Raw genomic sequence first — 27,604 nt, forward strand, 5'->3', positions numbered from 1 at the left:
TAATTTTGTTATATAGGAAAAAAAAATTAATAACTTAAAAATAAAAATGAGAGTTAATTCTCACAGTTGAATTTGAGTTTCGAAGTTTGGTGACCATCCATTTCAATACCAACGATGAAGCTAATAAAAGTTTTAGTTTTCGAATATTTTTCTTTTTTATTATAAGTGTTTCCATGAAACCTAGAAGGACGTGTTATTAGAATTCTAATTTGGTTATCCATATGAGTCTAATGAACTTTGGTAAGATTTAAAATCTTACTAAGGTTGTCATAGCAAAATGATTCATAAAGTAAGGTTTCTTGAAGTAACAAAATTGATAAAGTAGGAGTGTTTTTGTAATAAAATTGTAACAGGTAGAAGGGCCCACTAAATCTCTATATAAGAAGTAGTCACCTCTACTCGCAGAGAACGAAACAAAAGCTCATCTCTCTCTTTCACTCTTTCTTTCTCCTTAGCGTTTCCAAGTCCAAACATGGCTCTTATCTTCCCACAATGCTCTTTAACATATTCTCCCTTGACACACTTAAACAAAGGAAACCTTCAACTTGTTCGTGGAGGTCAGATGAGAGTACCTCAACTGAAAAGGGGAGGAAATCGTTGTCTTATAAGATGTACGGCCTCTCCGTGGGTGACCGATAAAAGAGTTCCAGGGAGTGACATTGCTCCTGACGTACAAAGAAGCGATTTTCCTGTCGATTTTATGTTTGGAGGCTCTACTGCTGCTGTTCAGGTTTATATTCATTTTCTCATGGTTTTGACATTAAAAGTTAGAACTGTGATTTTGAAAATCGAACCCAACCTAATTTGTTGGACCGCTGGTTTTAAAACTCGTCTGAGACCGACACGTATCGCCTGATTAACTCAGTATCGGAGCTGAACGAGACCAGCTCTCAAAACCATTTTTGACCAAGACTTAGGACTCACGTTCAATATTTTTTTATTTGTCTCATGAGACGTCTCAAATGTATTGGAAAACTCATCTGAGACGACTCGGTATCAGGCCTGAATGAGATGAGACGCGAAACCGAGTTTAAAAACTGTATTAACCCTCTATTGGAGGAGTACAGATCGTATGCACCCAGGGTGGAGGATTGTAACCCTCCTCCCACACCTCAACACATACCACGTAATCTACAATCCAAAGAACTAACTCCTAAAATCTCTTTTTTTCAAGAGTGCTGATTTTTGAATTCAACCTGACAGGGTGAGTCCCAAAGCGTGGGTGGGTGAAGAACCGTAGATTCTGTATCTTGGGATACACAACCGACCTGACCAATCTGCCATCTGCAGTTGTGTATCCCGAGCAAAAAAAATCTACCGGTCTTTGCACATGACATGTCCGTGGTTTTTGAGTCAGCTGTCTGGTTGAGTTCAAAAATCATTAGTCTTTTTTCCAAAATTTCCTTTGATAGTTTCTTACTGAGGAGAGTTTCAATGTGATCCGGACTCCTATTGGAATACATGTTTCAAATAAAGTATAAGAATTGTGATAATCCGACTACCTCACCTGTGAATCTCAATTGACTACTCTGACATGATAAGTTCGGAAATCATAGATCTGCGCTCCTTGGGATACACAGCTGCCCTTCCCCAGAGGGAAGAGTGGTTCCCGAAGAGCAAAGATCTATGGTTCTCAGACTTTTCACGTCAGATAGTCGATTGAGTTTGCCATGTGGGGTTGTCAGATTATCACCACAAATTAGTGGCATTTGTTGTCTTTCAAAATTTGATGTTAACAATCACCTATTAGACCTATTTAGTCTTCTCACATATAAATTGGTGTTGATTTTTTTATTATTATTATTTTGGGGGTGCAGACAGAAGGAGCAGCTGCAGTTGATGGGAGAACACCCAGCACCTGGGATTGTCTTCTTACAAAACCAACTGCTAGTGGCAAGCAATGTGAGTTACAAACCCTATTCAAATTTTGTATTTCGACTATGTTGAGTTTCTATAGTTATCTAACTTTGACTTCGTTCTCTGCAGACACTGACGGGCCTTTGTCTTACGAGAACTATAAGGCAAGTTTTTTTACTTTCTGTATTTCATATTTATATTAATTTAATTCATTTGTTTGTTTAGTAAATAATAAAAATAAAAAAATGCCCCCTACTCATAATGCTTACACAATGTGAAAAAAGCCAAAATTTGACGGCCTTGGACTATCAAATTTCATAAAATTTGACAGACCAAGAGGTTAAATTGGTGTCGAATTTTTCATTGTCAAATTTTTTTTTTTCAACAAGTCAAAATTGTCAAATTAATGAAGGATGAGAGAAATTCGACAACTCTAAGCCGTCAAATCTGGGAACATCAAGAATTTCAACGGTCCTAGACCGTCAAATTTCAGTTTCTAAAATTTGTAGGCCTTGGCCCGTCAAATTTTTACGTCGAATTTTCCAGTTTTCACGTAGTGTTATGTATCTACCCTTAGTTGCCATTATATCAACAAATAATGCACTTGTCACTTTATTATAATTGCAGGAAGATGTGAAGGTACTGAAGCAAATGGGAGTGGATGTGTATCGATTCTCCATCTCTTGGAGCAGAATATTGCCTAGTATGTTCTTCAACCGAGTATTTTGTGTGATAAATAATGAACATGAGTTGAAATAGTATCTTTACTATAATAATGAGAGAAGGCGGAGTGGAAGTGATTGGACACCGAAAATTCCCCCAACTTAATATAATCAAGGTTATTAGATTGGATGACAGTACCTCTTCCCATGGTTCTGAATTTTCTCAATCCTTCCAATGTGTTATTAGTGGTCTCATATAGCCTCACTATCTTAGAAATGATAATATTGACCATTAATCAATTTCTTTGACTTTTGGTGCTTGCAGAAGGAAATGGAGAAGTAAATCCAAAATGCATCGAATTTTACAACAATCTCATAGATGAATTACTTGCAAATGGTAAGAACAGACTAACTGTTCTTCTTATCAATAGTAATTTTACTTGTATTTTCTCGTATTGTTAAGACTGGTCATGAGTAAAATATTTCAATTTCTTTTTTTCTTTTTTCAGGAATACAACCCTTTGTGACAATTTTCCATTTCGACTTACCGGTAGCTTTGGTAAACGAATATAAGGGCTTTGTGGGTAGCAAGATTGTGTGAGTATCTCGTTATTTATTTATTTATTTATCTTGGATCTGTTTATTTCACTTTTTTCAATTCAAATTTATGTCTATTTTCTTTTTCTGCCTCTAGGGAAGATTTCAAATACTACTGCGACGTATGCTTCAAAAATTTTGGGGATAGAGTCAAATACTGGGGTACAATTAATGAGCCAGATGTTTATACTCAACATGGGTATGCGAATGATCTTAAAGATGATGATCCAACAACATATCCTTACATTGTTGCTAAAAACATCATATTAGCCCATGCTACTGCTGTTAGGCATTACAAAGCAAATTATCAGGTAACAAATTAAATTTCATAGATTGAAATTAAGGTTGTTTATTGATAATAATCGATACAATTCCCAACCTTTCCTCATTTAGCAAAAAAAAAAGGATACATTATAATGATAATCTAGTGTGTTAGTATAGACACTAATTCAATGCTTCATATCTAATATTCTAATTGCCATTTGTGGCTGACCAATTGAGTCTCCCAACGCCCAGGCGATTGTAATTTTCATCTTTTAATCTAATTATTCCTTTTCTTGCTTGCTTAGCAAAACACAAAAAAAAAAAAATTATCTAATATTCTGATTAAATCTACTTTTCTATTTGTTCAAGTTATTCACTCTCCCGTTGTCTGTCTTTCAACTAACTTCAAAGATACTGTTGTAGTTGTGCATATAGCGATCTTTTTTTTTTTTTTTTATGTATGTTATTTGCAATCATAAATTTACTGGGGTTTACCTCTATTGGTCTTTTTATGATCAATTATTTTGCAGACCACCCAACGTGGAATAATAGGTATGACGGTGAGCCTTGTATGGATGATGCCATTCGAAGATGGATCCAAACCAGATAAAGAAGCAGCAGAGAGAGCCTTTGCCTTCCATACTGATTTGTTAGTAACTCTCTGTTCAAAATTCTGACTGAATATTTTGGATTATCACATTCAAGCTTACACAAGTCTGTCTTTTTAATAAAAATTTAAAGTCTACTAACCTTTTTTTATTTAATAACAATGTTAATTAGGTTTGTGGAACCATTAGTGTATGGAGATTACCCATTTATCATTAAAAGTTTGGTGGGGGTCAGACTTCCAGAATTCACAGCAACAGAGAAAGAACAAATTAAAGGAGCATATGATTTTATTGGAGTCAATTACTATACTGCAAGATATACCAGATCCATACAAACAAGTCCGCATGAAGTACCTGTTTATAAGGACAAGGTAGATGAGAAGGACCAATATGATAGGGACCAATGTCTGGATTTATTATTAGGGGATGCTACCTAACTAATATTCCTAATTACTTGTATTTTCAAAATAATTTGGTTGTTGTGTGTTTGGTTTTGAATCGGTTGCAAAGTTGAGATTATCTAATCTTTTTTTCTTACTGTGTTTGTTTCTCACAGAGGATAAAGACGGAAAACCCATCGGTGAGAAAGTAAGGCTGATCACTGTTTCATAACATTTTTAAAGCTTTTGATTTGAGAAAATTAGTATGAAAATTATAACTAATCTAATTATTTAATTATGTAGCTTGCCGAAGGAGTTTACAGTGCGCTGCATGGGCTAACAGAAGGGCTCATAAAGCTGATGGAAGACTACGGAAACCCTCCAATTTACATCACTGAGAATGGTTAGTTGATATATATATATATATGATTTATTGAGCTACAAATCAAATAGTCTGGATTAGATTTATGTTTATGACTAGAGAATTTTCAATGGTAAATGCAGGGTGCGGTGTTGATCCTAAAGGCTCAGATGGAGTCGATCTTGCTGATGATTACCGAATCACCTTCATTAATGATCATCTCAAGGCAGTTAAAGAAGCTATAAGGTAAGCTTCAAACCCTTAAATGAATTTCTTCAGTTGCCCATTTCGGATGGGCCAGAATAACAAATTCTTGCATATTATCTTCTAATGATGATAAGGTTAAAAATATTAGTATAAATGTATATTTTTTTATGTATAACAGTTCGGGCTCGAATGTGAAATCGTACATCTATTGGTCTCCGATAGACTCAGTGGAATTGGCGGGTGGCTATGATCTCCGCATGGGGCTTAACTACACAAATTATGATAACTTTGAAAGAACTCCCAAAAGTTCTGCCAAATGGTTCAAAGAGTTCTTGAAGAAGAACCCCAAAAGCTAAGAGTCCTCGAAGAATGGCAAAGGCAAAAGCCATTAGCATGTAATGTAATAAGGTGTTCTAGGATACCAATTTCTTCTTTCTCTGTGTGTATTGAACTAAGGACCTCAATGAGTATGGATCCAAGCCCAAGTGGGAATCACTAGAAGTCGTTTGTTGTTGTTGTTGTTTGTTTATTGCTTTTTCACTATAAACCTAGTTTTCGTTATTAGCTTCAAGTCTCTTTCTTTCTCTGACTAGTTAAAAATCATTAAATTTAAGGGAAGTAATGAGAGGAAGACATAGATTTTAGAAATATAAGACTTAACATATTTTAAAAATGAGTGAGGTAATAAGATCTTATTACCCTTTAATTGGAGTTAATAAAATCTACCAACTGAAATAATTAGTGAAAAACCCATGATCTTTCTTCCCAAAACCAAAACCAGTCATCTTCAAGCTCTACAGTCCATAGAAATGTTTTTATCGTTAACCCTATTTTTAATGAGTTCAGTAACTCGGTCCTGGCGAGATTTGAGCCAAGTCTTTGGTATCATCACCCAATGACTTTACCAATCAAGCTAGTTGGCATGTGCTCCATGGTGAATTATTTTAATACGACAAACCTCATCTTTAAGCTTTACAATCTTTGGAAAATTACTATAATCTATTAAACCTCATCGTTAATCAATATAATGGTATTAAATAAATCTACACCTAACTTAATTAATTTATTCAAAAGATTATTTTATCCTTAATAAATATTAAATAAATAAATAAAATATCTATCATAGATCATTTACTCTAAAACTTCATTGGTTTTGAGCTTTAAAAATTACTAACCACATAATCACATTTTCTACAAACTGATAAAAATCCCAGTTATTACTTTTGATCTACCCACATTAAAAGAAATTTTGTCAACGAAATTTAATTAGAAATTTGGAAGAGTATATAACTTGTAGAATTCCACACTTAGGACTAGACTTAATGCACTTGACAACCATAAACTTTATTTTAACTAATCTCTAACAGAGAAATCTATTATTAACTACCAAACATAGAAATTAGACATTTAAACCGAATAAAGCCCTCTTTGTAGAAAATTAATTATTTCACCGTTACAAAACATTTCAACACTAGCTGAAACAATTTCAATAGTTGTTTACAATTATAAATAGGCTTATATAAAATTTTAAATCCAAAATATACAAATCTAGCAAAAAAGAAAAAGGGCGGGAGTTTCTATTGGCACCACCACAACTTTTACTTATTCTTAATCATTCATTCATTTTATTTATTTTTAATTGGGGTGTAATAAGTAAAAGTTAGGGTGCCAATAGTCACTATGTGAAAATACCCAAATATCGACGGCCCATAACCGTCGAATTATGGATCCAGTCAACAGTCCCGACCGTCGAATTGGACTTTGTCGAAAAAAAATTCGACGGCTGAAAACCATAGAATTTTATAAATTCGAAGGTCTATAACCATCGAAATAATGTTATTCGACGGTTAGAGTCCGTCGAATTATATTTGTAATTATGTATTCAACGGCTATAACCATCGAATAACATATTTTCAATAGTTATAAACCGTTGAATCTGGGATTCTTGCCATATTTTCGACGAAATAAGGCCGTCGACTTAATTGAAACACCACCCAAAACTGTTTTTTGGGGGCCCAAATGCTTTTGTCTTCAACCTATCCCTGCGAAAAAAATCACACATTCATATCCACATGGGTCCCATCCACTATCATTCCCTCCACACCAATTTGCATTCAATTTATAGTATCAAAAAATAATAAGATTAAAAAAAAAAAGATGTGTAGTCTGAAATAACAAATTTGATTCCCACAACACCAAATCTTCTTCTTCTCAACAGCTACATCTGTTGTCATAGATGTGTAGTCTGATGATCTGTAACATTACAGAACAAATTATAAATCCAAAGTCTTTGGTCTAACAACATATCATTTGAGAGGGGAATTCTAGAAAGTAGAGGGATAGGGTTCAATCAGTTATGACAGAACAAGTGAGCTACTATAGAAATGACTGGATACTGTAAAAGTACAAAAATAAATTATCTAAAACCCATTAACAAAGCGGTTCTCCATAAAATATCTTTCAGAAACTACCTCCCATCAGGGATAATTAGGTTCCAGATATATTTTTCTTTAAAGGCATTTAAAGTCATAAGTAAAACAATGCCTTCTGAGACTGTTAAGGAAGTCTCAAAGCATTTTTTATTTTACTTAGAAGGATGAACCAGTTTTAAGGAAAATGTATTCAAAATCAATAACAAAAGTGCGAATTTCCATGGGAGACAGCTCCACCAGCAGCTTTATAGGATCAACAGGACCTCCCTTGTCAGCTTGGGTTCTTCCTCAGGTGCGCCTTCTACTTTCCAAACCAATCTCTTCTTCTCCATTTCTGCTCTTTCTTGATTAGCAGATAGGCTCATCTCCGTTATTTTTTTGATCTAAAGAGAATAAAATAACAAGAGACTGTTAAGTATGATCAAATGCTAAGTTGATAAACGTACTTATATAACGCCAAGCAGACTCTCCTTCCTTTTACCTTCTTGCCAGGGAACAGCTTTTTCAGTTCCACACTTTTTTTTTTTTGATTGATAAGCTGGGGTTAAAGGGACCCCGCCCTGAAAACACTACTATCGAGTGTAAATACAAGTTAAATCTTCCTCAATAATTCTTAAAAGTTCTTGAGGAACATTACACATTTCTTCATCAATGAAAAAACCATTTGAAACAGTTCCCTGTTTTGCTAAAAAATCCGCTGCCCGATTTGTTTCTCTCCAAACAAATTCAAAAAAACAATCCGAAAAAAAAAATCTCTGTTCTGCAATTTCTAGCAACTTTTCATCATATTTCCATGATGGAATGATTTCTTTTTTTATCCATTTGATTGAATATAATGAATCTGAAGAAATTAGAAGTCGATTCAATCCCCTTGATCTAGCAAACCTCATCGCCTCTAGTATTGCTTGAAGTTCAATTTGAATAATATCATCTGCTGCAATATTACTCCAGCCTGCAAAAAGCATTGACCCAGCGCTATTTCTTCCAATAAATCCAAATCCTGACCCCTGCAAAGATCGAGCTCCATCTGTGTTTATCTTCACAACATTCTCCTCTGGTTTTGACCAACATATCTGTTTTGTAACTGATTTAACAATGGAATAACAACAACTCCAATTGTTTAAAATCTGCATATAAGTATACATGAATCTATCCTCAATTGATAAACCATCAAACCGAATTTTTATCGCCTCGCCAACTTGTGTTAATACAGCTTCTTTTGATTTCTTAATGTCTTCAAAAATTCTTTGATTTCTTTCCTTCCAACAAAAGTAAACCACGGCACAAAAGGATGCATGAAGCATTTGCATAATTTGTTTACACTGAATTCGCACACTCTTAATCACCTGTAGTTCATCCTCTATTGATCCCATTCCTGCTCTTAAAATTCCAAACTTCTTCAAACATTGAGTCCAAATCCATCGAGTATATGGACAACGAAAGAACAAGTGGTCATTTGTCTCTTGATGGTTATAACACAAGGCACATTGAGACACCCATTTGAAACCCCTCTTGTTCAGATTTTCCACTATAGATAGCTTCTTCTGAACCGCTAACCACACAATAAAGGAAAATCTTGGAATATAATTATTCCAAATAATTTTCTTCCAGCCCACTGACTCTTGCCTTTCACATAGCGCTTCGTGAGCCGATTTCGAAGTAAATTGGGCGTTTAATGTTAGGTTCCAAACTATTCTATCCCTCATCAACATTTTAGGAATTGGTTTTGCTGAAATAAGATCAATAATTGTTTGCATACGATCATTGTATGGTCTTGGAAACACCCACCTTCTGTCCACAATAAAGTCTCGAATAACTGCACTTGAATGACTATCAAATTGATTTATCACTCTATTTCCAAATCTAGAAATAATGCTCCCTTCTTGTAACCAAGGATCTTTCCAAATGTATGTGTCTTTCCCATCTCCAACTAAAAATCGAACATGCTTTCTAACAAATTCTCTCTCATTTAAGATGCCTCTCCATGCCCAAGAAGCATTGTTTGGAGGTTGGCATCCCCAAATATCGGAATCCCCCACATATCTCTTCCTCATCCACTCTTTCAGTTCCACACTTGTCATTACTGAAAGGTCCTTGTCCTCCCCCGCCTTATATATTTCAGTTTTCACAACAAAGAACAAATTAAAACAACAAATCACCGAGTACCCACCACAGCATTATCAAACTATAAAACAAGAATATTCAGAGGGGACATTTAAATAAAATAAAGGGGATACCACAGTTTCTAATGGTTAACCAAGCTACGGAGAGAAAATAAGACCTCATATACATGCCAACCGAGGGAGAACTTTTCCATCCTCAAGTTCCTGCAGAATTCAAGAGAGTTTATTAGAAAGGGAAACAATTAACAACAAAATTTGTAAAACTCCATTTACTGCTGCAATAGAAGATTTGAGAAATGTTTTCACATTTTCAAACCAGCCATCAACAGAACTGCTTCAAGCTAACAAAGCAGACGTTGATGGTGGTTCAAGTCTCTTCAAAGACTTTTTGCCAATTTCTTCCTACAATTTTGAATGAATCAAAGCAAGGAAGAAATCTGTTTCCTTGCACATGGGCAATCCCCTTACCTGGAGTGTTATCAATTGAACATTATCAGGTAAACTGTAGGAGGGCTCCATCCCTGAAAAAGTAGCTATGTGAGAACTCATCCAGTTACCCCCGTCCTGCAAAATGGGAACCAATGGCGTAAGAATAGAATCACAGAACCAGAACACTAAAAACAAGTCAACATGAAGGTTTTTCTTTCACCTATTTTGTGAAGGCAATGGAGAATATATCTCTTGGTCAAATAAACGACGCCACTTGGCACCCTCTCCTATAGGATCAATTCTAATATAGAAGTTTCCTTGGATCTGTAAAGAAGTATTTATACCGATAAGAGGTAGCTGCTATAAAGATTCACATGTTGAGATACAATAGGCAAAGGTAGTTCTCACTCAATGCTTTAAAAGGCATTGGAGGCTTACACCACATGGTCAGCCTCAAGGCAGGGTTTCCTTGCAAAGCTTTGTGCTTTACTATGTCGCTCCAGCTGACATTGGGCACTTCAACAACCTGTGAGCATCAAAATTCAAGGTGTCAGATTAATACTAAAAAAAGATGTGCCTAATCTTCAATTTCCAGGAATTTTTTTTTAACCTATTCCTCTTTAAAAAATTTACCATGCAAGATAAAGGATAGATTGATACATTAACCCATGGTTGGCAGTTAGCACATCTACTAGAAGTACGGACTGTTTAAAAAATGAGAAACTGTATAAGAAATGTGACTATGCACATCATGTGATTAATGTTCCATTGACATTTACTGATAAAGTTAGTCATAAAGTGTATTGAACTGGGGACCACACATTCAATATTAACAAACAATGTTTGTCAAATGGATGATGGCCTCCTACTCTTGACCAACTCTGTTTGGGGATTTTTTTTTTTCCTTTTTCAGATTTTTAGCTAAACCATTCTATGAATGAAACATTAGTGACAGCTATTACAGCTGTCACTAATGAAACACTGCTATGGATCAGATTAGAAATGAACTTGAAGGTCTTAAACTAATACCTGGCTAGAGGATGTAAAGGTACCATTAGTGAACCTACTGACTCTTTTCTATTATATAAAGCTCTATTAAACGTCAAGGGAAGGTAACAAACAGGCGGAGAATTAAACTAGCTTCCATTGGCCTCTTGGAGAGTTCCTAGCTTGATCTCTCAAGATCTGTGAAGAATGCTTTTATTTGGGACCAAATTTCTGGATTTTTAAACTGCAAATCATTGGGGTATTCCCCTAATCTGTTGTATATTATTCAGTCAATATAACATACTGACTTCTTAGCAAAGATATGCAAGTGACTACAAACCATGTAAGAGCATACTGCTTATTAATTAAAGAAACCCCTTACAATAACCTTAAAACTTTTATGGCATGTTGGACATATTAACCAATTTATTTTCATAGAAAAAACATGTAAGCGCATAGCATAGTACTTTATTCTTATACTTAACTTTTATCCTTAGAATCATCTAAGGAATATATGGAGCATTGGGTGGCCCTCCTCGTACCACAACCATCCCCTTGAATGCAGTCCACACAGACAGAAAGTGAATTGGAAATCTCTGTTCTCAATAATGAGAAACAAGAGAGAACTACCATTATATATATATATAGCTAAACAAGTTACAATAACAGCTGTAGCCTAACAACTATAACAGTTAAAAAAACAGACTCTCACATGACTTTGTTACACAACTCATGATCTGTTACAACTGCCTTAACTGTAGCTGGTATTGGACAAGTCTGGCTATCATCCCCCCTCAAGCGAAAGGGTCGAGGGACAATGCACATTTGAGATCTTAAACGCAGAAACCTTGAGCTTGTAAGATGCTTAGTTAATAAATCAGCAAGTTGATCTTCACTTGGAACAAATTGCAGTTGAACTTTGTTTTGTAGAACCTGATCCCTGATGAAATGAAGATCAATCTCAATGTGTTTTGTTCTTGCATGAAACACTGAATTTTTGGCCATATAGCATGCACTGATGTTATCATACCAGAGAATGGGTATTTGATAAAGTGGAATACACAACTCCTTCAACAAAGCTTGTGTCCACACAATTTCTGCAGTGGCAATGGCAAGACCTCTGTACTCTGATTCAGCACTGCTTCTTGATACAACCTTCTGTTTTGAGGCTGACCAAGACACCAGATTATTGCCAAGATAGACTAAGTAACCACTCGAACTTCGGCGATCATCTGGTTGTGTACCCCAATCTGCATCGGTGAAAGCTTCAATCAAAAGTTCACTAGAAGACTGTAACAAAAGTCCATCAGTCATTGTCCCTCTAAGATAACGTAAGATTCGTTTTACGGAGAGACAGTGAGCCAAAGTTGGTTGTTGCATAAATTGACAAGCTTTGTTGACAGCAAAAGCTATGTCTGGACGTGTCATGGTGACATATTGTAAAGCTCCTACAACACTTCTATACAGAGTCATATCTTTCATAAGTTCACCATCAAACTTAGACAAATGCTTTCCTATAGCCCCTGGAGTTTTTGCTGGCTTGCTGTCATACATGTCTGTCCTATGGAGAAGATCAGAAATATATTTTGTTTGACTCAAGTGCATAGATCCTTCATCATAGGTTCACCATCAAACTTAGACAAATGCTTTCCTATAGCCCCTGGAGTTTTTGCTGGCTTGCTGTCATACATGTCTGTCCTATGGAGAAGATCAGAAATATATTTTGTTTGACTCAAGTGCATAGATCCTTCATCATAGGAGACTTCTATTCCCAAAAAATAAGAGAGATTACCCAAGTCCCGTAAGGCAAAGACAGAATTTAGTTTTGCTATCAAAGTATGAATCATTGTGGGTGAATTTCCTGTGACTATAATATCATCCACATACACTAAAACTACCAAAGTGGAGACCTTATCAAAGTAAAGAAACATGGAGCTGTCTGTCCTTGATGAAGTAAAGCCCCATTGGAGAAGAGCGGAGCTGAATCTTGTGAACCAAGCCCTTGGGGCTTGTTTAAGACCATACAAAGCCTTCTTTAATCTGCAAACCTTATCTGAAAATTGAGAGTCAGAAAACCCAGGTGGTTGTGCCATAAAAACTTGCTCTTCGAGCTCTCCATTTAAAAAGGCATTATGAACATCAAGTTGCCGTATTATCCAGCCAGAACTGAGAGCAATAGTGAGTATTATTCAGATTGTTGCAGCTTTAACCACAGGACTGAATGTTTCAAAATAATCGAGGCCATGAGTTTGAGTAAACCCCTTAGCTACGAGTCGAGCTTTGTGTCTTTCTATACTTCCATCTGGTCTGTATTTGAGTTTATATACCCATTTGCAGCCAATTAGATTTGTCCCGAATGGTTGATCAACAAGCTCCCAGGTATTGTTGTTGTGCAAAGCAGCCAACTCAATCTTCATTGCTTCTATCCAATTGGGGTCTTTGAGAGCTTGCTTTAGAGTCGTTGGTTCTACTGTTTTAGTTGCTGCAAGATCAAAAATTTTCTTCTGTTTAGTAATTCCATGCATAGCCCTGGTAGTCATTCTTTGGGTTGGAACAACAGAGATGCCCGGAATTGGAGCTGCAGAATTAGGAGAAGCAATAGACCTAGGAGAGGCAACAGTAGATGGTAATGGTTCAGCAATGGGAAGGTGAAGAGAGGGTGAAGACTCAAGAATAGTAGGCTGAGGAGAAGGTGGAGGAGTGACGATTCGTTGATTTTTATCAGATGGGAGTGAAATAAGAGCAGGAGGAAAAGACTCTCTATCAGTATTTTCTGGTGATATTGGTGTGTTTTTCGGAGCCAGAGGATACACAGATTCATCAAAGATAACATGAGGAGTAACATAAACTCGGCCAGACATATTATCAAGACATAAGAATCCTTTTTGAGTAGAACTATAGCCAAGAAATATGCATTTTACTGACCTATATTGTAGCTTATGATTGTTATATGGTCTAATGAAAGGATAACATAAACAACCAAAAACACGAAAAGCCTTATAATCAGGTTGCTTGTGAAAAAGTATAGAGTAAGGATTATCAAACTTTAACACTTTGCTTGGCATTCTGTTGATAAGAAACACTGCTGTTTGGAAGGCATACTGCCAAAACTTCATTGGCATAGAAGCATAAGCCAACAAAGCTAATCCAGTCTCAACAACATGTCTATGCTTCCGTTCGACTCGGCCATTTTGTGATGATGTATAGGGACAAGTAAACCTGTGAATAATGCCATCAGATTTCAGAAAAGAGAGAAAAGACTTAAACTCCCCTCCATTATCAGATTGTAGACACTTGATCTTGGTTTCGAACTGTCTCTCAACCTGCAATTTGTATTGCTTAAAAACAGGTAGAGCTTGATCTTTAGACTGTAGTGGGAAAAACCACGTGAATCTAGAATAATCGTCAACAAACAATATGAAATATTTTGCACCAAGAGTAGATATGATAGGAGCAGGACCCCAAATGTCCGTATAGATCAGTTCTAATGGTTTTGATGCACGAGAGGAAAAAAGAGATAAAGACAATCTATGACTCTTGGCTAATTGACATGAAGAACAAATTGAATGTGTATTATTGGAAGCTGAAATGCTACAAGTATGTAAAATCCTGGTTACAATATCAGAACTAGCATGGCCTAATCTACAATGCCATAGCTCAGTTTTATTTGTGAAAGAACTAGAATCAGAAACGTTGCTGTGATGATTATTCTTAGTACTGACAAAGGCTCTCTTCGTGCCTGCAACAGGAAACTTGTATAGTCCATTCTCAAGCTTGCCTTGAGCAAGAACCTTCTTCGTAAATTGATCCTTCACAAAGAAAGAATTAGAGTGAAATTCTATTAAAGCATTGTTATCCGAACAAAACTTAGCCACACTAATCAGGTTTGCTGAGATGAAAGGCACATGAAAAACTTTCTTGAGCTGGAAAGAATGTGTACTAGAGACAAGATCTGATGAGCCAAGATTAGAGATGGAAAGTTGCTTACCATTCCCAATAGTCACACGATCACTTCCTGTGTAGGCTTTAGCATTGTTGAGATTGGCTGGGTTTGGAGTCAAGTGATGACTGGCACCTGAATCAAGGAACCAGTTCTCATCTGCAGCTGCATTTGACGAAGCAATCATAGCAGGCATTGTTCCTGTATTTCCTGGAGAGTGAGAGTTGTCATTCTGACCTCCTTGGAAAGAAATATCAAACCGGTGATAACAAACATGGACAGTATGTCCAAATTTGCCACATAATTGGCATTGAGGTTTATCATTAGAACTGAAGGTTCCTCTTCCACCTTGTGCAGTTCTACCTCCACGACCACGAATTCTATTGTAATATCCCTGTCCATTGTGACCTTGTGCAGTTCCTTGACTACGGCCACCATAGCTTTTTCTTCCACCACCTCTATTGTTAGAGGATGAAGCAAAATTAGCAGACATGTTTGAGCCATTCTCAATTGAGTTTTGTTGCTCAAGCGATGCTCAAAGGATAACAACATGCTGTGGACAGCTTCAAGAGAAATTCGATCATCTCTTGTATTTATTACAGTGACTACTGCATTATAATCAGCACCAAGCCCGCCTAGAAGATTTAATATCTGATCTTGCTCAGATACAGGTTCTCCAATGGCAGCAAGATTATCTGAAGCTCCTTTGACTTTCATGATGTAGTCAATCATGTTCTGAGATCCTTTCTTGGAATTCTGCAATTCTAAGCGAAGTTGCATGATTCGAGCTCTTGAAGAAGAAGAGAAAATTCTCTCCAAAGCAACCCAAGCAGAGTGTGAGGTGGTATGGCCAATGATCTGAGCCATAATTCCTAGGGTGAGAGAAGAGTAAATCCAACTCAAAATAGTGCGATCTTGTCTTCTCCATGTGATGAAAGCAGGATTAATCTCTCCAGAATCTAACTCCTGTGCTGGACAAACAGAGGTTCCTTCTATGAAATCTTCGAATCCATTGGCAAAGATAACATTGTCAATTTGAGATATCCATAGGATGTAGTTGGATCGATCAAGCTTCACAGGTAAAGAATGGTTGAACATCTGTTGAGTAGGAACAGATGCCATTGAACCAGATCCAATCGAACCAGAAGTAGAAGAAGATTGAGAGCTGGCGGAAATCATGATTGGATCGAAGGAAAAAATGGAGAGAAAGAAATCCTAACCTTGCTCTGATACCAAGACAGAAAGTGAATTGGAAATCTCTGTTCTCAATAATGAGAAACAAGAGAGAACTACCATTATATATATATATAGCTAAACAAGTTACAATAACAGCTGTAGCCTAACAACTATAACAGTTAAAATAACAGACTCTCACATGACTTTGTTACACAGCTCATGATCTGTTACAACTGCCTTAACTGTAGCTGGTATTGGACAAGTCTGGCTATCACACACTACTATTGCAAAGCGTGTGAGCAAAACCACAACATGTTTAGCCAGAGCTACCAATAGAAGCAAGAAAATAGCCCCTATCCAAGCAAGCCAAGCAATAGAAAAGTGGAAGGTGCCACAGATCACAAAGAAACTCGGCATGCTCGTCTCCGTTACAATCCCATAAGAGATTAAGACGGCAAATAGAGCTGTGACGAGGAACCTCCCCATGTTTAGAGTTGACAAGAAGATAATAAGGAACAAAATGGCCACAATCATGGCCAGTGTCATGAGGTAGAAGACCCTTGTCAAAATCACCTCTTTAATGTGGTATGAGGAATGACCTGAGATGCTACTCAAGTTCCACCTAGGAGGGTTGTTTGCAACTTGGTAAACGAGTTGCACCATCATTTCGACTGCCACGAAGATGAGAGGCCACCTTTCCATTCCTTGAAACTAATTGAAATCAATTATTTGTTGTGAGTTTATTCCATGGAAAGAAAATAATCTGAAACGAATTACTATCTGAATTTCTTTTCCTGAAAGAGCAAAATCCATAATCAATTCGGAATACATTGCACGATAATGACGTTCAAATTTTTCAGAGTTGGGAATTTGATGAGTTGGATCGTTTCCTCTCTAACGGAGCAATTCACGCTCAGATTGTAGGTCTCATGTCCACTCATGAAGTCTGGACTATCTTAAAGAGAACTTATGCAAGCCACTTGAAAGTGAGAATCATGTAACTATGTCTTCGTGCCTCATGACAGATCCCAGCAATCGACCCCTTCTCCCCCAACACACACACACACACACACACACACTCACTCACTCACTCACTCACTCACTCACTCACTCACGGGCAACACAAATCATAGCACTGTTGATATGGCTAACCTATCTATACAACATGAAATCGATTAAGTGAAGATCATAAACAGCTCTATTGGCATATTATCCATATTGGCTGATTCTTATATCCACGTTATCGTCAGATTTAGATATTCAATAATTGAGTTGAGAATTGAGATTCAGAGCTGAAGATCAAAAGAAGAAATACTAAAATGCCTAAATTTGAAAGAAGATCAAAAATTGAAACATTAAAACCTAACCCCAGCAATATTGTTTATTTATCGAAGATCAAGAAGAGAAGATTTTTTCTCGATTTCAAAGAAGCTAACCTTAGCAATGTTGTTCATCTATAAACGATCAAGAAACACCTTCACGATTCCCTTGAGTAAAATTAGTTTAACATGCTCAAATTACATAGTCAAGGAAAACAGGGATGGAATTACATCATTTGGAAACAAACTAATAAATTTTTTTAGGGATTTTTAGGGTTTTGAGAGAGATGGACTTACAGATGAGATCTGGAGTGATTTGATCGGTGGTACTGATGAGTGAGCTTCAATTCGTAGGGTTTTTTACTTGAGCTCTAATTTCTTCTTCGATTTGAGTTCTGAGACATTAAAAATCCATCGACGAAGTGACAGGAGCTCGTTCGGTACTGTCAATCGATCCGAAATTGATTGCATACAAATCAATTCGTAGTAAGAGATCGTTCGGTGCTCTCGATCGCTCGGTGTTCTCAAATGTTTGGTTTTATCGAACCAAATCAAGAGGGAAGGTTATCTGTGAGAGAGAGTGAGATTCGTCTGCAACTTTCTTCAATCTGTTTTCCTCTGAAGTGGCTGAGAGAAGGAAGTCTGTTAAGACATTAATTCTTATTTTATTTTCGTTAAAAGAAAAAATTCGGTGGTTCGTTGGACCGAGGCTGTCCAAATTTGTTCTTGGGCTTAAAATTGGGTATTGGGCCTATAAAAAAAATGTTGGTGTTGGGCCACCAAATTTAACGTCATAATAATAGCGAATTTTAACTTTTTTGATGTACTAAGTGACTCTCTTTATAATTATCTATTATTATGCTGAGAATATGCGAGCAAACAATATGTGACTATGGTGCCTCCCTTGCTCTCGACCACATGCATCTACAGCCTAATAAACCAAAGAGTCTCGATTGAATGTGTGGAAATGGAAGAAAGGTAATATAACAAAATCCTACAAATTAAGAAGTTGTTAACAAACCCACATTCTTTGAAACTTGAGAAGCAATCAAACAACTTCTAATTTAATTCAACAAATGAATAACAAAGAAAAAAGCAAGTATCTATATTTCTAAATGGTATTCAAATTAAATAATAATGTAATTAAATCCATATGTTGAGATCAAGCTCGAAACACTATTTTCTTTTAATATGGGTTTTTTTTCATAAAATCTTGAAGGTTATGGTATTAGATTGCCAATGTGATAATTCATGTGTGCCTAACGACCCCTTTTATGATTTATAATCTTAAAATCAAAAGAGTAGGACTAGCTTGACTAAGTTAATAAGGAAAAAAGGGATGAGATTTTTTCGCTTTGACAGTGGGTTCCAATATGTTTTCTCCTCGACTTCTGCCATCGTTTCCCACTCTCAACTTTAAGTTTGCGGAAGGGATAAGAAATCTAAGCTCAATTTAAAAGGGGTGATATAGATTTTTGACATACCCCTCCAGTTTTTGTTCAATATTTGAGATGCCCCTGTGTTTTCAAACTGATGACATCTCCCCGCTTGACCTTGATCTTCGGTCGCAAGACAATTATTTTAGACTAAAAGATGAGTGTATCCACAAGGCAACTTTTCGCACTTGTTAGGGACATTATGAGTTCCTGGTTTTATCATTTGGATTAACTAGCTAGTTGTGTTCCAACACAAAGCATTGAGTGTTTTGAGCATATTTTGATAAGTTCAATGGAAGCCAATAATCAAATTTTCTAATCAAATAGGGATCTGATATCTATCATAGTTGAAAGAGGGTAAGCAATGAAAGTAAACTTATTATGTTATTATATGCCATATATATATATATGATCTATCTATCTATAAATAAAGTATGCATAATTGGGCATTGTTAGACCCTAACTTGGCTTGAATACAGTTATATTTTATTGTAGAATTATACATCTATGATCTATCTATCTATAAATAAAATATGCATAATTGGGCATCGTTAGACCCTAACTTGGCTTGAATTTAATAGGTTAACGTGCCAACATGCTTTATTGGCTCCCCCTAGAAATAACTCCAACCAAACCTTAGGACTTTTGTGAATTGACTTTTCTAAGTACGTCTGACTCTTGCAGAGAGTCAAAAGCACTTTAAAGGTGTTTGGATAAATAGTTCCTAATGAGAACTACTGTACTATGGAGTCATTTTGGTGTTTTTTCAAAAAGTATCAATTGTGCTACTTCTCTAAACTACTTTTGCGCAGAGCCACAAAACACTGTCAAAATGATGTGATTGGGACAAGTATGCCCCTTATAAAATTTGAAAATTACAAGCATACTCTCGAAAAAGCAATTGAAATAATATTATATTACCATCCATTGATGTGGTGATAGCCTTTTAGTATAGCATTTGGGACAAGAATGCCCTCATAAATTTTGAAAATTACAAGTATACCCTAAAAATGCAATTGTAATAAATATTATATTACTATTCATTGATGTGGTGGTAGCCTTTTGGTGTAGCATTTGGGACAAGTATGCCTCTCATAAATTTTGAAAATTACAAGCATATTCTCAAAAATGCAATTGAATAATATTATATTACTATCCATTGATGTGGTGAAAGTTTTTTTTATATTTTTAATGGTTTTATATATTTGCTCACAATATTTTTCATTTGTTTATAATTGTTAGGTGTTTATATAAGTTTTTATGAATAAAAATAGTATTTACTTTTATTTTTTTCAGAGCATAATTTGTTGAGTTATAATAATAAAAATAGTAAATGATACTTGTAAAGGCATTCTAGTCATTTTAACAGAATTCAAAGTAATTCCCAAACACAAAACTCTATTAAAAGTATTTCTCACAATACTTATAAGAATCTGCATCCAAACACACAACAATTATGTTCTAAGTACTTCTAGCTCTGTATCCACATGGACCCTTACTTTTTCAACTTTAGTGACAAATTCTCCCTTCAACAAGTCATTTTACTTTTAATGATCTGATTACTTTTCTTTACAATGACACTTAACTACACATTTTCAAAGATAATGTTGGACTGACTTCAATTCGCACTTTGCTGACGTGGAGGTCGTATGGAATCATAGATGCTTTTCATCGAGATACAAGTAAAAAACATATAGGGCCCATATCATGGTTTTAAATATCTTTCGAATCACCTCGATATCATCCATAAACAAGACAGATAGACATAGCATCTCACATATGCTGAATCTAACGAGATAAACGAGCACTACATGAAAACTGGAAAATTCTACAGAAAAAAATTGACTAGCCAAGGCCCACAAATTTTAGAAACTGAATTTTGATAGTCTAGGACCTCCGAAATTCTTGATGTTCCCAGATTTGATGGCTTAGAGATGTCGAATTTCTCTCATCCTTCACTAATTTGACAGTTTCGGCTCATAAAAAAAAAATTGACAATGAAAAATTCGACGCTAATTCGACCTCTTGGTCCGTCAAATTTGGGCTTTTTCACATTGTGGAGTTAACGCAAAAGATATTTTGAAAATCTCGTTCAAGTCAGTAAAACTCATTCGAGGCAACTGGGATTTTGTATATTTTAATGAAAATAATTAATTTTCTTTAGAATTTAAACATGTATTATTTAAAGAAAATAAGACTTTATAATAAAACATCTTCTAATCTACCTCATTTTATAGGGGGGGGCGTGATAAGGTCCCAATTATTCGATTTTGGGACCGTAATTGCATTAAGATTACCATTGCATAAATGTTACTTCCTTTAAATAATTGTAAAATTATTTTATTTATCCAAATTAATAAAGCTAATGATATATTAGTGTTAATTGTAGCGCACGTGGAAGCCAACAAATCGCGAAACAATTACGGTTACAATACACGAGTCGAAGGGAAGTTTCCAGAAAAATCTCGGTCGATTTGGGCGCCACGTCACCGCGCCACGGTCATCTCGAGGAATTTGTCTTCGAGATTTTTACAGAAACTTCTAGAAGCTTCGGTGGTTGTAACTGATTGGGTAGTTCGAAGCAAATCATCCAAAAAGTTGACCCGATTACCCGAATACAAATGTTATAAATTGGGGGCTCTTCTCTTCTTCTCTTGTTCCATAAGTTTTGATTTTTTTCTTCTTTTAATTTTCTGTAATTTTTCCTTTTGGTGAGATCTTGAGAGTAGTGAGAACATCAAGAGTAAGCCATTGGCTCTATTGTAACTCTTTTGAGAGATCCATTCAAGAAGGAATCAAGTTGCATCTTCATCTTCTTCTCCCATCTTCTCTTTGCTTTTTAGTATTGTTGCAATATGATCCTTGCGATGATCGGCTAGATCCTCTTTAGAGAGATCAATGATGCCGAAGCAAGTTTATCCCTCTAATGTAGTTTTAATTCCTTATTTTGCTTACATGTTTACTATTCTAGAAATTCTACTTTGATTAGATAATCTACTTATATTTTTTATTCAAACTTTGATAGTCATTACTTAGATAAGCTCAAGAACGGCTATGCTTTGTGAAGAATCTGAATATAAGTTAGGCAATCTCAATTAAATCTGAATTTTCATGAATGTCTCTTGGTTACCTTTAATAATTAAACCGCTCCACCTTCCGATCCATGAGCAATGACTTGCTACATGGATTGAGTTATTCTTGGAATTGATCTACATTATGGATAGTTTGCAAAAGCTGATTTGATTTCTCTAAACCTCCTTTCTTATATCTTCAATCTCTACTTTCTGTTTTTATTTCAAATTGCAAGTTAATTTCCATTTCATTTATGCAACAAATCTGTTTTGTTTTTAAGAAAAATCTGTTTTCCAATTCTGTTTTGGACTTCTAACCGAATGAATCTTTGAATCTTCATTGTCCCTGTGGAACGAATTCGACTTGCCCAAAGTCTTAATTCACATCTTAATCTCTGCATCTCTATTGCAAGCTTTACAACCGATCAAAATGGCGCCGCTGCCGGGGACAGCGAGTTGATTCATTTTTCAATTCGGAAAGTATCCGAAATAGTTTCCGAAACAGAACCGAATGTATTTTGCTTGAAACAGAAGCCAAACGAATAGAAAAAAAAATTGAAAAAAATTTCATTACAATCCTCAGGATATCAGAAACATTTCCAATTTGAAAAATCGATTTTCATCAAAATTTTACCGCGCCGCGGTTACTCCTTGGTGCGCCGCGGTGACGTGGCAACATTTTCTGCTGATTTTTGTTGGACAAGTTTCTGACATCATGGACATTGTAATGGTCATATTGATTTTTTTTTCTTAGTATTCTGATTTGAATAATTTTGTTCTGTTCAGGTGAAGGACTCGACGGAAGGCGATACGTGGAATTTTTATCCACTAAATTGGTTCTATCACCAAGAAGATCAGCACATTCAAATTTCTCTGCATTTTTATTTTTCTTAGAAAACAATTTGTATTAGGTACTTGAATTTGTATTAAATTTTAATTGTATCCGAGAGGGCTCGGATTGTAATAGATTTAGGGACGGACGATAGTGGGACGAAACTATCTCAGCCCCTCGGGTTCGTACACCAAGTTTGGTGTTGGTGGCCCGAGTCGACTCAACTCGATCATCCCCCGTCTAGAACGGGAGGTAAATTTCGAAACACTCACGCATCACTCGCTAGTGAGTTTCTGTATTGCTTTTGAGTGACTAATTTGTACACATTGGATTGCACCTAGTAACAAGGGCACCCTTACGAGGATGGCACCATAAGATAAGAATCGGAGTTCATTACCGATTTCTTGCCCTTCTAGGAAAATCAAATTCACAGCAAATTAATTAATTAAAATTTGATTAGACTGGACTCTAGGTTCCATCGAGCTCATTAAGCAAAGCTAATCAAAAGTTGCACCAATTGCACTTCTTGATCGTGAACAGTGCCTAGCGCAATCTTGCCCTGTAGTTCTACGTGAATTCAGGGGATAGACTACGTCTATTCAAGACGAGAGGTGATCTAAGAGTGCCCTTGCTCAGCATTGTGCGCCACCTCTCCTCTGGAGATTAAACTGGCTGTTCCGATTTCAGAGATTTGGGTTGGAGGCTTTGATTAATCCTTTGAACCAGTTAGGAGCTGTCTAGTAATAGGCACCCAGTTCTCACGTGTGAATTTCTCCCTCCTATTGTGTGCAATTTGGTAGTGTATGTTAGGTAGGAGATCGCAGAAAAATCCGATTGTATTTGATCCGGAGATCACAAGGTCTCACCCTCTACCTAAGGTTAGAAGAGAAAGCAACACCGTTCTCACTCCACCAGTCCCAGAAATGGATCCACATCCACTTCCACCCATCACATCCATGAGGATCAACGAACGCTCAATGAGTTGTTCGCACCTATTACTGCCAACCCTCCATCATGTATAATTCTACCAGCCGCTAACGTGGCACAATTTGAAATTCGGGCAGCCACCATCAATATGCTGCCCAAATTCCACGGTTTTGAAAGCGAACAACCGTACAATCACCTCAATAAATTCTTGACCTTATGCCAGACATTCAAAAATGGTCACCTCGACGATGAGAATGTCAAGCTTAGGTTATTCCCTCTTTCCCTCGAAGACCATGCTGCGGCTTGGTTAAATTCCTTGTCCTCCAACTCTATCACTACATGGGATGAGTTGTCGAGAAAATTCATGGCCAAATTCTTCCCTATGGCGAAGACGGAACAATTCAAAAATGCCATTCGGAACTTCAAGGGAAGACCGGATGAAGAATTCTCCCAGACTTGGGAAAGGTTCAATGACCTTCTTGTTAAGTGTCCGCATCATGGGATAGACAAAGCCCAATTAGTTAATTTCTTTTACCGAGGTCTCCCCACAGCCCAGCGTATTCTTCTCGAGTCTATGCATCAGGGTAAATTCATGAATCAAACTCCTAATCAAGCTTATGAATTCTTAGTCGAATTGGCTGAGAATGCTCGAAATTGGAGCACAAACATAGGGGATTTCGATAGAGGAGATTTAGGAGTCAAGAAGCCGGGCATGTATGAGGTTAAGTCTGATCCTGAACTTAAGAGTGTCATGAATAGCCTTGTGAGTAGCTTACAAAGTCTCAATAAGAAGTTCGACGCTTTTAGTGTCAAATCCAATTTCCACGAAGCCACTCCAATTCTACAAGTTGCCACAGAGACATTTTCATCATGTCAGCTGTGTGAGAATTTCAATCATTCTACAGAGAATTGTCCCACCTTGACTCTCTCGCAGTCAGAGCAAGCCAATGCTGTTGGAAATTACAGCACATATAGGAAACCCACTCCTAACTCCTATAGTCAGACGTACCATCCCGATAATAGGTTTCACCCCAATTTCTCCTATCGACAAAGTGAACCTATCCAATCAGGAGGTCCTCCAGGGTTTCAGAAAAATTTCAATCGTCAAACTCATGCTAGTACGAACCTATCTTTGGTTCCGCAGCCATCCTATTCTTCACCTCAAAATTCTGATCAACGGGCGATCGTTGTCGACCCTATGACCAATTACTCTCCTCCTGTTGCTCAACCAAACTCAGCATTGGAATCAATGATGGCTGAGATATTAAAGCAACAACAGCAACTCATACATCAACAAATCCAAACTACCCAGAACCAGTCTCAGACCAACCAGGTCACTGCGCAAGCAATCAAAAATTTAGAGGTTCAGATGGGTCAGTTAGCTTCATCCATAGGAGAGAAAAACAAAGGCCAGTTTCCCAGTCAAACTGTGCCTAATCCAGCAGGAACTGTTCCAAGAGGACAGTATGAAATCAATAGTCAGGCAGGTCCCTCTAATTCTGTCCAAGCCGTCCACACCTTACGATCTGGCAAATTGGTGGACAATAAAGTTGAAATGCCTGAGGAGGTTCTATCCAAAGAAACAACCTCTAGTGCACCTTCCACAGAAAAAGAAGACCAGTCTAAGGAAACACCTCCTCCTCTCGAAAGTCGAGTAATCATTCCCAAAGCTCCGTTCCCTCATAGACTTCTAGACAACAAAAAGGGAAAACAATTGGAAGGAATTCTAGAAGTATTCAAAAATGTTCAAATAAATATTCCCTTCCTTCCTTGACGCAATTCGTCAAATTCCCTCATATGCCAAGTTTCTCAAAGATCTCACCACAGTGAAGCGAAAAACTCCTGTGCCAAGAGAGGCTATGATGACAGCCCAGTCTTCCTGTCTGATTCAGCAGACAATTGTTCCTAAATTCAAGGACCCAGGCTGTCCTACAATTTCTGTGCACATTGGAGATACGATGATTGAGAAATGTCTATTAGATCTTGGGGCTAGTGTGAATCTTCTTCCTTTCTCAGTCTACCAGCAATTAGGTTTAGGTGAACTTAAACCTACGGATATCACTCTGAGTCTAGCAGATAGATCGGTGAAGATTCCCAAGGGAATAGTGGAGGATGTGATTATCAAGGTGAAGGATTTCTACTTTCCTGCCGACTTCGTGGTTCTTGACACTGAACCTGTCATTAACCCAAATTCTCATGTTCCAGTCATCTTAGGAAGACCCTTCTTAGCCACTTCCGATGCAGTCATCAAGTGTCGCAATGGTATCATGACCCTATCATTTGGGGACATGAAGGTCAAAATGAATGTCTTCCAAAATAAGTTTCAATCTACTGACATGGATGATTTGGAAGAAGTCAACATGATCGACACCCTGGTCAGTAGCACGTTTGAGAAGAGGAGAACAAGGATCCGTTTGAAGAGTATTTTGGCCAATTCGGCCTTGAGTTCGATACTGAGAAATCCATCAGGGAGGTGAACTCTCTTCTTGAATCTGTCCCTATGATGGATTGGCAGCCAAAAATTCAGAGTCTGTCCTCTCTCTCGTCATCCCCAATAGTGGAAGAAATTCCAAAGCTTGAGTTAAAGCAATTGCCTGATACGCTGAAATACGCATTTTTGGGTAATGCTGAAACTTTTCCTGTCATTATCTCCCCTACTCTAGAAAAATCACAAGAAAATCGGTTACTTGACGTTCTGCGCGAAAATCGAGAAGCTATTGGATGGACCATAGCTGATATCAAAGGCATCAGTCCTTCTGTGGTCATGCATCAAATTCATCTTGAGGAAAATTTCAAACCATCGAGAGAACCACAGAGGCGACTCAATCCGGTGTTACAAGAGGTCGTCCGAAAAGAAGTCATCAAACTTTTAGATGCGGGTATTATATACCCCATCTCGGATAGTAAATGGGTTAGTCCAGTTCAGGTTGTCCCTAAAAAGTCAGGTGTCACAGTTGTGACAAATCAGGATAATGAACTCATACCTACTCGAGTCCAAACCGGATGGAGAGTGTGTATAGACTACCGAAAACTGAATACGATGACACGTAAGGATCACTTCCCTCTTCCATTCATCGATCAGATGCTTGAACGTTTAGCCGGTCATGCTTATTACTATTTTCTTGACGGATATTCGGGATACAACCAGATTCCAATTGCCCCAGAGGACCAAGAAAAGACAACGTTTACCTGTCCATTTGGGACCTTCGCCTATCGACGTATGCCCTTTGGGCTATGTAATGCTCCTGCCACCTTTCAAAGGTGCATGTTGAGTATATTTTCTGATATGGTCGAAGACTTTCTTGAAGTCTTCATGGACGATTTTTCTGTATTTGGGTCGAGTTTTGATGACTGTTTGAATCATTTAGAGCTAGTTTTGAAAAGATGTCGAGAGAAGCACCTCGTGCTAAATTGGGAAAAGTGTCACTTCATGGTTACCTCTGGGATAGTTCTAGGACACATTATTTCCCACAAAGGAATTGAGGTAGATAAAGCCAAAGTCGATCTCATCGCAAATCTCCCTCCACCTAAAACTGTGAAAGAAGTTCGTTCGTTCCTAGGGCACGCAGGGTTTTACAGAAGGTTCATCAAAGACTTCGGAAAAATTTCAAAACCCCTGTGTGATTTGTTAGCCAAAGACATTTCTTTCGAGTTTTCTACCGCTTGTTTATCCGCCTTTGAGAAACTAAAAACTGAGTTGACCTCAGCACCTATTATCCAACCACCCAATTGGGATCTCCCATTTGAGGTGATGTGTGATGCATCCGATTACGCTATAGGTGCTGTATTGGGGCAACGAGTTGACAAACTCCCCCATGTCATCCAGTATGCCAGCAAGACGCTTAATGATGCCCAGCTCAATTATTCCACCACGGAAAAGGAACTACTAGCAGTAGTTTTTGCCTTAGATAAATTCCGTTCCTATCTTATAGGGTCCAAAGTAGTCATTTTCACTGACCACGCAGCGCTGAAATACCTTCTTGCCAAGAAGGATGC

At 37.1% G+C, this 27,604-nt stretch overlaps 2 protein-coding genes and 1 long non-coding RNA gene across 4 annotated transcripts in view; 2 read left to right on the top strand and 1 right to left on the bottom strand.

Moving 5' to 3' along the window:
- The first annotated feature begins 393 nt into the window (after positions 1 to 393).
- Positions 394 to 2,075, top strand: LOC147383813 (uncharacterized). The gene is made up of 3 exons (XM_086426736.1): positions 394 to 730; positions 1,818 to 1,902; positions 1,987 to 2,075. Exons 1-3 carry the CDS (start codon positions 473 to 475, stop codon positions 2,058 to 2,060), a joined length of 417 nt encoding a protein of 138 aa, XP_086282862.1. The 5' UTR covers positions 394 to 472; the 3' UTR covers positions 2,061 to 2,075.
- A 347-nt stretch (positions 2,076 to 2,422) lies between these two features.
- LOC147383814 (furostanol glycoside 26-O-beta-glucosidase-like) overlaps positions 2,423 to 27,604 on the top strand; it is a 75,105-nt gene continuing 49,923 nt past the window's right edge. The window contains exons 1-10 of one of the 2 annotated variants that reach the window (XM_086424719.1): positions 2,423 to 2,560; positions 2,845 to 2,916; positions 3,029 to 3,116; positions 3,214 to 3,427; positions 3,911 to 4,029; positions 4,161 to 4,409; positions 4,543 to 4,576; positions 4,672 to 4,771; positions 4,873 to 4,975; positions 5,115 to 5,500. In XM_086424719.1, coding sequence (XP_086280845.1) covers positions 2,509 to 2,560; positions 2,845 to 2,916; positions 3,029 to 3,116; positions 3,214 to 3,427; positions 3,911 to 4,029; positions 4,161 to 4,409; positions 4,543 to 4,576; positions 4,672 to 4,771; positions 4,873 to 4,975; positions 5,115 to 5,292 — 1,209 coding nt within the window. In that variant the 5' untranslated portion in view covers positions 2,423 to 2,508 and the 3' untranslated portion in view covers positions 5,293 to 5,500. Of the gene's footprint in view, positions 2,561 to 2,844; positions 2,917 to 3,028; positions 3,117 to 3,213; positions 3,428 to 3,910; positions 4,030 to 4,160; positions 4,410 to 4,542; positions 4,577 to 4,671; positions 4,772 to 4,872; positions 4,976 to 5,114; positions 5,501 to 27,604 lie in introns of those variants that run through there. The other variant, XM_086424720.1, reaches the window with a different exon arrangement.
- LOC147383815 (uncharacterized) lies at positions 7,322 to 8,066 on the bottom strand. Its single transcript, XR_015173077.1, has 2 exons — positions 7,850 to 8,066; positions 7,322 to 7,751 (listed from the first exon to the last, which is right to left on the bottom strand). It is a non-coding gene; the product is annotated as an uncharacterized LOC147383815 (long non-coding RNA).

Source organism: Akebia trifoliata, chromosome 15 (assembly GCF_017979445.1).
Source record: "Akebia trifoliata isolate Shusen 1 chromosome 15, ASM1797944v1, whole genome shotgun sequence".
NCBI lineage: Eukaryota > Viridiplantae > Streptophyta > Magnoliopsida > Ranunculales > Lardizabalaceae > Akebia > Akebia trifoliata.

Bases quoted from the DNA above. Each gene is read 5' to 3' on its own strand.
- LOC147383813 (XM_086426736.1), top strand. From the start codon at position 473: ATGGCTCTTATCTTCCCACAATGCTCTTTAACATATTCTCCCTTGACA. The intron at 731-1,817 runs GTTTATATTCAT...TTGGGGGTGCAG, and splicing joins GCTCTACTGCTGCTGTTCAG to ACAGAAGGAGCAGCTGCAGT. The intron at 1,903-1,986 runs GTGAGTTACAAA...CGTTCTCTGCAG, and splicing joins AACTGCTAGTGGCAAGCAAT to ACACTGACGGGCCTTTGTCT.